Source organism: Choristoneura fumiferana, chromosome 4 (assembly GCF_025370935.1).
Source record: "Choristoneura fumiferana chromosome 4, NRCan_CFum_1, whole genome shotgun sequence".
In the NCBI taxonomy this organism is placed as follows: domain Eukaryota; kingdom Metazoa; phylum Arthropoda; class Insecta; order Lepidoptera; family Tortricidae; genus Choristoneura; species Choristoneura fumiferana.
The window spans coordinates 1,849,570-1,865,291 of record NC_133475.1 but is presented as its reverse complement, the minus strand read 5'-3'; the positions used below and the strand labels follow the sequence as shown (position 1 = coordinate 1,865,291).

At 37.2% G+C, this 15,722-nt stretch overlaps 2 protein-coding genes across 2 annotated transcripts in view; one reads left to right on the top strand and one right to left on the bottom strand.

Annotated features, from left to right (window-relative positions):
- Ance-3 (angiotensin-converting enzyme Ance-3) overlaps positions 1–15,722 on the top strand; it is a 186,839-nt gene that overhangs the window by 92,682 nt on the left and 78,435 nt on the right. The window lies entirely within an intron of this gene.
- On the bottom strand, positions 1,733–8,635 carry LOC141427267 (uncharacterized). Its single transcript, XM_074086545.1, has 2 exons — positions 8,426–8,635; positions 1,733–3,008 (listed from the first exon to the last, which is right to left on the bottom strand). Exons 1-2 carry the CDS (start codon positions 8,435–8,437, stop codon positions 1,926–1,928), a joined length of 1,095 nt encoding a protein of 364 aa, XP_073942646.1. The 5' UTR covers positions 8,438–8,635; the 3' UTR covers positions 1,733–1,925.

The following is a 15,722-nucleotide window of genomic DNA, read 5'->3' as shown; positions in this document are numbered from 1 at the left end:
TAGAAAATACTTTAGTTACGTACCTACTTTAAAAATTTTACCGCCTGTAATTAAATATCTTAATTTATGATTATCTTTTAACTGTAAGAGCCAGGTCACTAGTGTTTTGTAAGAGTTAACTTCATTTGATCTGTTCAATGTCGCCTTAAAGTTATCAAAAATCTAAAATAACACGTTGTATGTCTGAAAGACAAACCACTGAAAAATGAAAAATGTGGACAACACACACACTTGGTCCATTATTATCTATTTTCAAAAATGTAGATCCTAGACTAAGCCAATATGGTAAATACAAGTGACTCAATTCAATCGCCATACTTTGACGATAAGCACATTTAAATAAAGTTTGCTTTCTATGTATGTTACGATACACATTCCAAAGCTTGTTTCTGGTGGTAATATATTACCACTATTTCCCCACAGGTGGTCATCTCTCACATCGCATGCCGCAACATTCCCATGCTACCACAATCTGGCTGTATAATGACCTTATAATAGCCATAAGTGCTATAACAGGTATATAACAAGGTTACCAAATTTACAGCGTTGCTCCACATCGTGACCTTATTGCGTACGAGTTCAAAATGATTCTTAAAACACGAAATGATGTTTTTTTTATCAGGAAAATGGTACTCTACCGCATTGAAATAAGCATTAATGTGTATTTTTTATAGCTTATTGGACTAGTGACTAATATTTCAATTAAGTTTAGGTCATATAATAGAGATATAAAAGTCGTATAAGTATTTTTTTTTATTTTAATAAAATAAAATAAAATTTTAATTTGATTGCTTAGTAGCGACATCTCTTGTCTGGGTGAGCGGTTAGTTCCGAAGGGGTGCTACGTCTCTCGATGAGAGCGAAACATAGATGTCACTAATGCTGCTGCTTAAGTAGCGTAGTAGACAAAAGCAACCTGAGATATGTGTGCATAGGAGAAATTCGCGTCTGTACTCCTGTCCAGTGGTGTTGTAGGGGTATGGCACGCAGCACGGCATTCCGTGCTGAGAGCCTGAGTTCGATTCCCAGCGCTGGTCTCTTTTTCTGGTTTTTGCCTGTGCATCCATGTCTCAGCTTATTTTCGATATGGTTTTACGGGATGACCGTAAAAGTAACAAATTTGGAGTTTAAATAAAAAATACAAAAAGACTCCAAATAAGCAATCATAATATTATTTTTATTGTTATGTTAATGCAAAAATCAGTTATGGAAGGTTTCATGATCGATAAGTATGCAAGTATTGATATGCTTCCTTAATATGAATGTTTAATATTTCTGCAAGTTTATCATTGGCAGTGTCTTATGAAATATAGTGCAACTGGTTGTTGAATGACAGTCCGCCATAATGATTTATCTCAGATTAAGTAAAGGATATTGGCCAACGTCCAATACCTACGCAGAGAGTTATAATCTATTAAAATATTGATCGTATAAGAGTTTCATAAGCGTGAAATAAATGGGTTAAATTCATTTATCCTTTGTCTAATTACACTGACGTTTTTTTTGTATTCCCAACTTAGTGTGTTATTTTCTAGTAGCAATTATTTTCTAGAAAAAAATCTACATACTTCTCTTAGTAGATATAATATATTTTTTGTTCGTACTTGACTTATAATTTGTTGTCATTGTTTCTTTTCGTTTTTTTACTGCAAACAAAGCGCCACGCGAAGGTCAATCACCGTCACCTATTATCAACACTCACTTCCTAAATCTAAAATTGAAACTGCGGAAGTTTTTATAAGTTTTTTATTTTTAGTTTTTTACCTTATTTTACAGTCAACTTAACCTAGAAATGGTAACCTTTTATCACTACACGTACGCCCATTAGACGTTATAAATATACAAAAGAGAGTATTTGTTGCCGCTGTCCCGGCCGTGGTGAATGGCGAGATACGCTGGTGATGGGCCTTAACCTAATTGAACACTTAGTGTTCATAATATGAGCCTCCGTAGTTGTGACTGCTGTAGGAGTCGTGGTGGTCTTTGACGTAAACTGGGACGTTGACGGGGACTGGGTATGGCTTCTCTACGGGCACTGGGATGTGCTTCTCTACGTGCACGGGGTAAGGCCTGTCAACGGGCACCTTCACTGGGTACGGCACGGGCTTCTCAACCGCGTACGGGACGTGCTTGTACACTGGGTACGGCTCTGGCACGGGCACTTTCACGGGGACGGGGTAGGGCTTCTCAACATGGACGGGGTACGGCCTGTCGACTGGAACGTGGACGGGGTAGGCGACGGGCTTCTCGACGGGCACGGCCACGGGCACGGGCTTCTCAACGGGGTAGGGGGCAGGCACGTGCACGGGGTAAGGCCTGTCCACGGGCACCTTCACGGGGTATCCGACGTGTTTGACCACTGGGTAAGGCTGGGGCACGGGCACTTTAACTTCGACGGGGTATGGCACATGTTTCTCCACGGGGTAAGGCTGGGGCACGGGCACCTTCACGGGGTAGGGGATGTGCTTCTCCACGGGGTAGGGCTGGGGGACGAGAACCTTGACGGGGTAAGGCCTGTCGACGGGCACGTGAACGGGGTAGGGTACCCTCTTCTCAACTGGGTACGGAGCGGGGACGTGGACTGGGACTTTGACGTACTCCTTCACGTGAACTGGCACGTGTTTGATGACCTCGTACGGCTGGGGCACGGGTACCTTGACTGGGTATGGCACATGTTTCTCAACGGTGTATGGCACGGGTCTGTCGACGGGGTAGGCGACAGGCACTCCCTTCACCAGGGTGATGGTCCTGGTTACATCGGTGTGCTCTCCGAGAGGGATGCCGTAGCCGTGGTGGGCGATGGCACCCTCGTCAACGAAGTTGTAGGCGCCGCCGTGACCGTGAGCGTTGCCAATATAACCGATGTCAAGGCCGCTGATGCCATATCCGTAACCGAGGTTCAGGAGGCCGCGTTTGTCCAACTTCTTGTCCAAAGGCTCAGCCTTTTTTTCTGTTGTCTTCTTCTCGCTGGCAGCCACTGCTGCTACCAGCAGGAAAACTAAACAGATCTGAAAAAGAAAACAAACACTCAATACGGGAGTTAAACACATATGCGGTGTGTTACTGACGTTTAATGGTCGTAAAAGAGCTGTCAACAGCTTTAATAAGCAATTATCAGTGGTAATGTATCGTTTACAATCAATAAACACTTAAACAGCACTAATGCATTCATGTAATGAGAGTTTCATTCAATTAAAGACTTGGAAAGCGATCAACGTCATCATTTAGTTTCCTAGAATCCAACAAAAACCACTCATTCGTTATAGTTGCTTAATGCGATAGTAAAATCGGAAAATCAAAGGAACCTTGCGTTTAACGTTCCGTTAAAACTTTACAATTATGTTAAACGCCCTCAAAATTTGAATATGTTATGAAACTATGCTCAAAATGTTGGCACAAGAGTTAACTGATGAAGCTATACAAAGGCCATTTACGCGGACCGTGACGAAGAGTTTAATAAAGCAACAGTTTACATTTTTACTCGTCATTATTATAATTCGCTAGTTAATTATAAAACTAATAACAATTATAAGCAATTACAAATCTCGAAAATTATAGTAATGTACCGTAAAATATGAAGTGTTAATTACAATGCAGCTATTTAGATTCGCTATAGTAATAATCTTAATCATCCTATGCTTTGGTTAAACAGCAATGCAAATAATTTCATAATCATGATTTTTCCAAGTAATTTTACGTGCAAACGCTTTTATTTATTGAGTGTTGTTTACGTTTGCACCAATTCGCAAGCGGTCGTGAGTCAGTGCGCATGATTGCAATCAGATTGCGTACGCGCAGCGTGCATTGCGATGCGCTCTCATGGGGAAAATAGGGAAATTTGACATCGAAATTGGTAATGCTGAGCATTAATTAAGTGGCATAAATGTGTCACTAGTCACAAGGAGACTTGTGAAAGACAATTGACATAATATAATCAATATAAGTTTAGATTTTTAATGGTGATATTTATATGACCATTGAAACAGTTGGTTTTAAGGTCGGATTTAAGCCTTATCTTTAAGTAGTTTAGAGTGAATATAAAGTTAAAAGTTTCGAAACTTATGCAATGGTTATAATTCTAGTAAAGTTGTCGATGTCGTGACACATTCAATAAAGTAAACTAGTAAAGATACATAAACATGACATAACAACACGGTAACATCACCAAACAAACGTTAGTTTTGCGCTGTCATAAACTCGCGTGTCAATTTTGACAGTCACGTGACAGTGGCCTAGTTCAATTTCCTAATAAACATATTGCTGTATGTAATCTACTTATCTAATTTCGAGTCGAGTTACATGATCCACCGCTGACCTTGCGGTCGCTGGATGGCTTCACTTAATCTCTTTGAAATACATGAATTTATTATGGTTACGTCACTATTTAAAAATCGATTTGTGAAACAAGATTATGCAGATGTAAATCGAAGTTGCCGTTCTTCATCAATAGTATTGAAACGATATCCAACGAACTATAATTAGTTAATAGCTTTTTTTAAAATTCCTTTTTAACGTTTAATTTGTAGGTTAAGTAGGACTGACATTAATGTGGAATAAGCTTTATAAAGAATCCAGTAACCCTTCTCTTACTTTCAAAAATATGTTTATTTTTATTTATGTTTTAGTCTGGTACCTGCAATTTGAGTTTATTCTAGTAAATATTTTTCAATTGGTACTCATTTTCGTAGCTGTCATTGGTTTCCATTGTACAATTGACAGCATTTCAGCTTCAAGCTAGTTGACATTACAAGACCCCGGTATTTTGCAACGCTCCCACAGACTCCGTCACGACTGCATTGTTAGCTTTACTTTATCTGTGCATTTATTAACGTATTTATATCTCTTTGTTTTACTAAACATGGTACAATCTGTGTAAAAATCTTTTAACAATTGGCTCTAAGTTTTTTCAGTTTGTTTTAGTGATAAGCGCTAATAAAGGCGTCAGAATAATCTTCATACCACTGAACTGCTTGAGTTTTTTTTTGTCGGTTTCTTCTCATTTCAATGCATCTAACGAAAGTCTAGTGTTCTAGATTTATGTGTTCAAACGTAACAACACGTAATAGTCTCCTAGCATTATCGGCGGCATAATTCTAAACTTGTGTCACATTCGAAGTGAAAACGACTCGTAAATCCTTAACGATGGTGAAAATTGTTTGTGATTCTTTAGACGCGTCCACATACATCAGATAATGAGGTTCCTTATAAAACTGTTATAAAATCTAATGCTATTCAAGACACGGAATAACACTTTAATCATCGACATCTATGTACCTATAGACTGCACGTTTCTTACGTCAAAACGGCGCACAAAATTTGTTCACAACGCGGATTGTGAACCTTTCAGTATAGTTTGATGACGTCCGTGACAGGGGTTGTGTTAAAGTAATATTGATGATTGATGCGCCGCGGGTTTTGTTCCAAACAGCCAGTCTAGTGCCGTAAGGTACATAAATGTCAACTTTAATGTAGCAGTTTGCTGTTTATAAATTGTATAAGTTAAATTTTTGAGCTCTACATGTTAATATTCTGAACATGTCAGTTAATACGTTTTGTTTGTCGGTGTTTGTTTACCTAAGGGGAATTTAATATGCAATGTATACGAACCAAACGCAAACAAAACAGACAAAAATATAAATTTACATGGGTTTCGATTGAACGAGGTCAAGCGACCGGGTTCTCTCAGAATATTGTCCCTTCGTAGTGCTGTCGCAACGCAATCTAATACTTCGACTTCTTACCTAACTGCTTAAGTTATAATATATTAGGTTATAGATACTTGCAACAAATTAACATGTATTTTCACTTTGAATACAGCAAAAAGCGCTATAGTAATTTGCCTGTAATTGAGACTTGTTTATATTTTGCGCTCACATTTATTGAGAATTGTCATTGAATTAAGTTGATAATTATGACATGTTTTTTCGGAATAATTTTTTAAGTGTGTCTTATGAATGGAAAAAACGCACGTCTTTTGAAAAACTAAACCATGTTTCGAATCTTAGATGAGTTCTTAATCTTGCACCATAGATGAAAATAATGGGCATTTATTAAACCCTTTAAGTGCATTGCAAGATGTCTATTTTTTAATACCGCTCTGCAGCCCCTCAGCGGTAAAAACACACTTTAATCACAATATTATATGACCCCTTTTAGCGTGAATTTTCCGCAGTTGTAAGAAAATTGCGCGTTTTTCTCGGTAACTTGGTCAGACCAGACTGACTAGTTTGCTGCCTAATCACTAGGCCTTTTAAGGTGAGCGAGGTGATTCAGGATATAGCGTTTTGATATTTCGTAATTACGTTTCCAGTTGGATATTTTTAGCCGTATTAATTAAGCATTCAAATTGGTTTTATTCTAATGAGCTGGATATAGGTCGCGTTTTGGACCGCTATATGACTTGAAGGTGATAATTCATGTCATGTTTTTAAAACCGATTATACTTTTGAATTATTAATAATCTTACATTGAAAAGAGTTTGCAATTTATCTTTAAGAACCAATGCCTCGATTTAGAGTCAATGTTATTACCTAATATTTTGTTAGGTTTAATTACTTTAGTATTTGTTCTGGTATGAACTACGTCACGTAAATCTTTAAATTCTGATATCTGTTAAACAGCTATATAAACTTAATCAAACAAGTTTTTTTTTGGAGACTCAGTATTTTTCTGCACATTTTAATTGGCTACCTCTCTTATTCAACGGCCGCATATCTGGAACCAGTGTTCACCTATCGAGTAACAGGAACAGGTTGTGTAGCAGCTTCTCAGGTTACTTCAAGTGTTATAACATCAACCTTTTGCCTGTTCCTGGACCTTACATCAAACCCGTTCGTCTATGAAGCATTGTTACGTAAGATAACTGTTAATTTCTTGCAAGATTTATCTTGACCTGTTATTAGTGAGGCTTTACTAACACTTTGCTTTGTGTAAGGGGCTGTGTAAAGAAGTTTAAGTACTATAAAATGCCTTGACACCAATTGACCTAGTCCTAAACTAAGCCAAGTTTAACTATGGGTACCTACTAGGCAACGGACCAAGATACTTACATACTTACACAGATAAATAAATACGTGCTTTAGTATGACAAGATCAAATGACCAAGAGTTGAGAACCAACATTTGTATTATTTATACAAATGTCTGCCCCGACGGGCATCGAACCTGGGACCTCAAGCTTCGTAGTCAGGTTTTCTAACCAGTTGACTATATGGTATTTTCGATCAATGTTTATGCAGATATTGATGTTATTTATTGTTTATCTAAAATCTTTGTCTTAGTGTAGGGCTTTTTTATCATTTTCATAATTAATCGATCAGTGGTAGCCTGGTGGTTTGGCCTGTGACATCTCTAGTAGAGGATCGTAGGTTCGAACACAAGCTCTTACTTTTTTTTTGAGTTTATGTGCCAAAGTATATTTGGAGTTCAGCATTAGCTTTTGAGCCGTGGTGACCGACAGGTTTTACCAATGGCCTCTCAAGCAGAGGATCGTGTGTTCAAACCCCGGCTCGCACCTCTGAGTTTTTCGAAATTCATGTGCGGAATTACATTTGAAATTTACCACGAGCTTTGCGGTGAAGGAAAACATCGTGAGGAAACCTGCACAACAAACCTGCGAAGCAATTCAACGGTGTGTGTGAAGTTCCCAATCCGCACTGGGCCCGCGTGGGAACTACTGCCCAAGCCCTCTCATTCTGAGAGGAGGCCTGTGCCCTGCAGTGGGACGTATATAGGCTGGGATGATGATGATGATGATTAGCTTTTTGGTGAAGGAAAACATCGCATATGAATCCGGCCAGCATGAAAACCAAGTCTTCCCGTTCTGAGGGGACTAATGGTCAATTAAACAGCATGAAACCCAAGTCGTCTCATTCTGAGAGGACCTATGGTCAATCATTAAGAGTATTTGCATTTTTTAAAGGTTATCAATATGACTTGTGCTAAGGGATAACAATATAATGCTCACTGCATGGTTCTTAAATTTCTTTGTTTTGCTTCACTGACTCATGTAAACTTAATGTGAAAAAGTGCTCGAAATGCATTTAAATACATCCACTCCACTAATAATAGTGTTGCTCTTTGTGTAACGTTGTTCTGTCACATCGCAGTTAATCGTAATTAATCTAATTAAGTTTTAGTTTGGAACAAAACTTCATAGCGTCCCCACTATAGAACTGTAATACAACACCCATTCAAAAAACAAACGTTACATGCAAGAAATTTGACAAAATCCTTCGTGTAACGAAATGGACGCGTTTTAACGCTAGGACAATCGGTAGCTTACGCGTTCGATAGTTGAAAAACGACTGCCTATCGAATAAATAAACTACCACAGTTCCTTGGTTAAACACATCACTGGGTTTGTATCACAATCCATGGGGACACTTTGAAGTCACTTGCACAACACTACACTTCACTTAACTCACCGCTTTTCTCATTGTGCCTCTTGACGGTGGTTCGAGCCGGGAATCGGACTGGATGCAGTGTGATCGGTGTTCTGTGTTTTTATACTTGGTTATTTGGAGTGACTTTCGCTGTAACCCCTCTAGCTTTTGCGGCGGGACGAACGCCCGTTGAACGCGTGGTGTGCGCGAGTCCTTGTATTCCGGCGGCTGTTTGCCAGGCAGCAGACGCCTCGTGCGTTCTTTGGATTAAAAAAAAATACGGTCGCGGTTCATTTGTTTTTGTAGGCGCTATTATAAGATTGATAGAAGTGTCATTGATAATAAAATCTAAATTTCTACTACGATGTAAATAAATATATGGTGTTTTAAGATCCATTGGTGATTATTTAGCATGTGCTTAGGCTAGTTCGAATACGGTTGTAAAAAAATATGTGTTTCGTTGTGGTTAACAAATGTTTCAGTATATTTCAGGTCGCTGTTTATGTAGTGTAAGGCGTTGATGACGTGACTTAATTTTAAATTAAAATTTCAGGTCAAAAGTATTTACAGGGATGTATACATCCCGAATTTGATTTTAAAAATCTTGCACCCCCCGCTTAATTTTTGAAAGGCATAATGTATATTTGTCATAAATTGTATACTTAACTCATAATTTTGTTCCGCCGCAACCGTAAATTTTCCAGAAAATTTTAATGCTCATTCGTAGAACTGTGCAAGTTAAGTAAGGTTTGTTTTATAAAAATTTGAAAAATAATTAGGTTCGAAAAAAAATCTTATGACAAACTGCATTATGACAAACATTATTACTTGCAACAATTATGCGAACCGATATGGAACCGCAAGAAACAACAGGAACTTACCAAAATGCTGAAACAGGGAGCTAGTCAGACGTAATGATCAAATTCCTTGTTGCAATTAGAGCATAATAACAGAAACCTGTTCAAGATATTGATAGCATTTTTATTTAAATTTTGACGTTTTAATAACAAGTTTTATTGACTGTTCTAGTTCTTTACTAATTCTATTTTCATCAGCCCGTAAAATGTAGGATAGCACATGTAGGTATGAGTTACCTCCTTACGAAGAAATCTAATAATAATTGATTTTGATAGAATTGCCTTGGGTACAAATGCGTAGGTAATTAATTTTCTCTTCAAACAGAAACATAAGCCGATTTCAGGTCAAAAAAACGTAAAGTGAAGTAAAAATATGTAATGTTTACTTAATTTTGATACTAGATACTCTTGATATAACATTGAACAAAAAAATAATCATTAAATTCGTAAGCTTCGTGGCTATTGACGGATCCGCAAAAAATAAACTCTAGTTAAGTTTTAGATACAATTCATTCTCCTTTTATAAAGTTTCAAAACAGGAAATCAACCTTCGAGTAAAACTAAATGCTAGGTATTTGCTAAATACAATGTTTTTATTTGTAAAGACAAAACACTAAAAAAACTTAAAACACACTTCTGTTTACTAAAATTTGCGAAATCATCATACACCTAGAGTTCAAATTAACAGTTACTTACAAATTTGTGGTGTAAATTAAGTCAGTGACGAGTAAACCTGGACTCTAAGTGACCTGAATTTCATAGTTACGTCGGAATACTAGGTATTTGCCGAAAATCTATCCTTCTCATCATATTACACTGAAAAATCGTTTGTTAGATTTATCTACTTAATTTGCATTGTTGTTTGAATTATGTGGAAAAAAATATAACAGGACCTTGTAATTGAATTTACAAAACAAAAAAGGTTAGGTTAAGGTTAAGAATAAATATAGTCGCTTCCAGAGTTATGGTGTAAGTAAATAAACAAAGGTACTGTACAACAGATACCAAATCTAATTTAGTACCACACTAACTATTTGATAAAATCAACCAACATGTTTTATCAGTAAGTATAGATAGTTTTCCTGGAGTTTGAACAGTGAAACAAACAGACCTAGAAAAATAATATAATACAAATATGATAAATATAGCATATATACCAATAGGTATTATTAATTGTGAGATAACATAGAGTCACGTGCGATATCTGATACAATGTCACGATAGAGTGATCTCTGTAATATTATCTAGGTCTGGTTATAGGCAACTATTAACTTAATATTGGTTTAAATTTTAAACTTTAAGGCGACCGAGGCGAATATAGTGCTTTTCACAAAAATCGAAAGAGAAAACAACAAAAAAAACAGCCAAATTGATAACCTTCTAATTTTCTAAAGTCGGTACAAAATCTAAATGTAATTGACATAAAATATTACGCAATATCAAAACAATGAACAATTTATGTGTGCCTTTGTACATCGGTTTTAGAATGCAACCTGTTATTTTTACTTATGTGTCTTATGTAAAATAAACAGTTACACAATATAATATTAAATAATATATTATAATACGGTACAATACGCCGCTTTTTTATCAATGTCTATTTCTAGCCAAAACACTGACGATAGATAAAAAGTTGTCTTAGAAACTTTTTGCATTTAGTTTATACAGCGTGTATTTTTGATACTATCTTAAACTGTAACCAGACGAAGATTTAACTGCTGTGATCCGATATCAAAACAAATTGTTAATTTAAACTACCCGAGCGTAACTAATTTTTGAAATATTTTCGAGCAGCAATGTAATGCGTACAAAGCGTTCTGTGACATCTGTCACGTCAACAAGTGCGACGTTTTGAATAAAAACAAAGTAGTATCGCGTAGTGATACATTGCGTGCTAATTAATTTAGTACGGAAAAAAATAAGTCTATTTTTTTACTAAAACATAATAAAATGTGATTATTAGGGCCTCACTAACTGCCCTTAAAGTTTGAGGTAGTATCAAAAATACACGCTGTATGATTCATGCAATAGGTGGGCCACATTGGTTGAAAAACAGATAACCTTTGGGGGAGAAAAGTCCTCGAGAGGTGACCATGAATTAGAAGACAAAACGTTGGCAGGCCTCCCTCTAGGAGGACCTCGCACTAGGATGCAACTAACAAGTTAACGTTCATTGTGGCGTTCTTACCTTTGTCCAACAGTTGACGTCTTCCGTCTGATGATGAAAACACATTGTAAATTCGGCAATTATTCTTACAATTGATTTGTAATTTGTACACATTAGGTTTTTGATTACACACAAAGCAAATTGGTAAGATTTAAAACGGCTATTTCTGCGTAATTGAAAGTTGGTTCGGTCGCGACAGGAAACGTTTTTTTCCCGCCGTTCTATAGATTAAGTCCTTGTGCGAGCGCTCGCGATCGACCCACGCGGAAATGGTAATGCAATAATGAAGTTTTTATGACTTATTTGTTAAAAATATGTATTTTTTTTGGGTAATTCTTAAGATTAATCCGTGTTTAATGTTAATTTGACAGGGTATAGATGGTAATCACTTGATTTGTGTAAATAAATAGTGCAAATCCGCGTAACTACCTTTTAGCCAATTTTTAATGCTTACTCCAAGTTCTTTGAAATAAAACAAGTCATATCATCATGGCCGCTCCAGGGCACAGGCCTCCATTAAAAATGAGAGGGCTTGGGCCGTAGTTTCCACGCGGGCCCAGTGCAAATTCACACATCATGGAAAAGTCAGCAAGTTTCTTCATAATGTTTTCCTTCACCGTAAAGCTCATAGTGAATTTCAAATGTTATCAGCTTTATCTGCTAATATTTAAATGAGAAAGTTTGTAAGTCTGTTTTTTGTTTGTTACCTCTTTACGTGTGAACCGCTGAACTGATTAAGATAGAATTTGGTATACTGATAGTTTGAGTCACGGGGAAGGACGCTGGATAGTTTTTAAGCCTAAAAATTGCATAGTTCCCGCGGACGGAGTCGTGGGCAACAGCCAACTGACTGACAACTGACATTATAAACAAGACAAAACCGGTGTATTACACTAATGTCAGACTCTCACGGCAGTTCTATTTAAAACTAATACTTTGAACCCAAGAAAAACAACAAAGAAACGTTATGTCACTCCATTGTAACCGCAACCCGATACCCGCGTTTGCGTTTACGTAAACGCGTCTCAAGTTCACTCTCGGTTTCAGTCGAGTTCAAGGTCGGGTTGAAACCGGTTGCATATCCGGTATCGCCTTTCCAATATTTGGCTTTGATTTATCGAGCTGCATCAGGGTTTCTTATAAAATAACGCTAGATGGCGCTATTTAGGAGAGTTCCGTTTGATGCCACAGCCCTGCTTGCGATAGTTGCGATTGGCTCATTTGGTTACGATATGAATCCGAAACCACTTATTTATTATTTTATTTTTTACTAGCTTTTGCCGCGGCTTCGCTCGCGTTAAATTTGGGGTAACATACATTTACTTTCTGCGATCCTTTTAGGGTTCCGGAGCCAAAATGGAAAAAAAACCCTTATAATTCGTCCAGTCCGTCTGTCTGTCTGTCTGTCCGTCCGTCCGTATGTCACAGGCATTTTACTCGAAAACCACAAGAAGTATATCAATGAAATTTGGAGTACAGATGTCTTGTGAAAGCCGCTATTTAGTTTTATAGTTAAATTATAAAAATAAATATTTATAGGGGGGGCACTCCATACACGTAGCAGAAATTGAAAAAAAAAAAATTTTTTTTAACGCATCAACGTGTGGCACATAGTTTGACAGCTCTTTTGAAAAGATAGTAAGGTTTCTCAAAAACTTTTTTGATTAAGTGAAGATTTCCGGAAATAATCGCTCTCAAAGTAGCAAAAAATGTGTCCCCCCTCTATCTTGTAAACCGTTTGTCTAAAAAATATGCAAAAAATATGGAAAGGTAACGCTTAATAAATACTTTCAACGAAAATTAGTTTCAACATGATCGGATATACCGTTTTTGAGTTATTGCCGAAAAACTGCGCTTTTCAACAAAAGGACATAAGTGCCGTGAATATACGCTCTTTTTCTAGTAATAGATTTTAAGACTGTAGTAAGTGTTATAACGTACATAATATTACTTGATTTTTTTCTTAATGGCTACGGAACCCTATATTGGGCGTATCCGACACGCTCTTGGCTGGTTTTTTTATTTCGTGTTTTGACTGATTTTACGGAGGATTACTTACATGGAAATACATTGTATGTATTTTACATACTCAGAAAGAGGTTGTTTTAGACAGGTGGTGCAAATTTTGGAATTCAAAAATCTACATAGATAGCTACGTAATTAGTCATAATTCGTACCAACTTTGAAACCCTGTTTCGCTGATTCAGGGGTGGAATTTTGGAAAACGCGTTTCTTTTGCCCGCGACTTGAATACACGATAAAGGATTATATCCTGAGAAATTGTTAAGTTCCCGCGGGTCATGAATTACTGTTATGATCTATTTTAATATTCTTAATTGTCGATGAGAGACACACATGTCATGCATAAATGTAGCTATCATAAAGGTCGCGAGTGAGGAAAGTAATTGTGTCAGTACGTTGAACGTACATGTCAATTTTCGTATCTGTGCTATCAGCCCTTGAGGAGTTCCGTCATCACAGCAGACGACCCTGGCTGCAGCATCAGGTGACGTATATCATATAAACGCATTGTCATTGAAATTTAACAATCATGTAAAGTCGTATGTGTATGCCATCAACTTTTGAGCAGTTCCCTTCTACGGTACGGAGACGATCCTGGCCAGGATGAGCAGGATGTCACTGCTAAATAAATCTATGGTTACCAGATTTACATAAGTTTGCCAAATCTCCAGTCCCTCATTTTATTAGTTTAGCTTGTGCGTTTTCTAAACCAGCTGGTATATAAAATCCTCTTTATTCGTTTTATCCCGTGGGATTTTCTAAAAATCTTTAAAACAGTTGTGACCTGTTAGTATTATCTACCTGCATGCCAAATTTGAAGACTCTAATATTGATAATAACGGAGTTAGGGTCACTTTGAAGCGAAAATGGAAATCCCATTTATTCCCTATCCCGTGGGAATTTGGATAAATCATGTAAAAGATTTTTAGCTGTTAGTATTACCTACTCGCATGCCAAATTTGAAGTCTCTAATAGTTATAGTTACGAAAATAGGGTCATTAATTGGAAGTGAAAATATAAATCCCATTTATTCACTACCCGTGGGAATTTCGGAAAATCCTGAAAATTGTTTTTAGCTGTTAGTATTGTCTACTTGCATGCCAAATTTGAAGTTTCTAATAATTATAGTTACGGAAATAGGGCCATTTTGAAGTGAAAATATAAATCCCGTTTATTCCCTATCCCGTGGGAATTTCGAAAAATCCTTTCTTAGTGCGCGTCTACACTTATTAAGGAACATAATTATATTCCAAATTTATAGTTTCTAGGCCCAGCGGTTTGGGCTGTGCGTTGATCTATAAGTCAGTCAGTCAGTCAGTCAGTCAGTCAGTCAGTCAGTCAGTTTCTTCTTTTATATATATAGAAGATTTTTTATTCTACTGGATGGAAAACGAGCAAGTGGGTCTCCTGATGGTAAGAGATCACCACTGCCCATAAACATCTGCAACACCAGGGGTATTGCAGACGCGTTGCCAACCTAGAGGCCTAAGATGGGATACCTCACGTGCCAGTAATTTCACCGGCTGTCTTACTCTCCACGCCGAAACACAACAGTGCAAGCACTGCTGCTTCACGGCAGGATTAGCAAGCAAGATGGTGGTAGCAATCCGGGCGGACCTTGCACAAGGACTTGACTGTACTTACGACATCTAGCGATAACAACACGCACAAAAGCCATATACGTCCCACTCATTCATCATCATTCATCATTTTCCCAACCATATACGTCCCACTGCTGGGCACAAATCTAAGGGAGCCGTAGTTCCCACGCGGGCCCAGCAGCACAATTGAATTGCTTCGCAGGTTTGTGCATGTCTCCTCGCGATGTTTCCTTCACCGTAAAGCTCAAGGTAAATTTTGTGTAAGCCTTTACCCGCGACTCCGTCCGCGTAGAATTAATTTATCGTTTATCCCGCGGGAATTATGCAATTTTCCGGGATAAAAACTATCCTATGCTATACACACCGAATTTCATCTAAATCGGTTCAATGGTTTAGATGTGATGAAGTAGCAAACAAACAAACAGACAGCCATACAAACTTTCGCATTTATAATATTAATCCTTTATAATATTAAGTGGGATTAATTTATTTGATTTGATTTGCGATTTCCACACATACCTACTTCAATATCGTGATTTAATTTCAACAAAATAATTAACAACCTTAATTTTATCAGGCAATTAAATGTTAATAAATTAATTAATGTATTAAAACGTCCTGTTTTAACCTTAATTATTGATAGACTAATTTTCTATCGCGCTCTAAACTTTACTGTGCATATGTATCACATA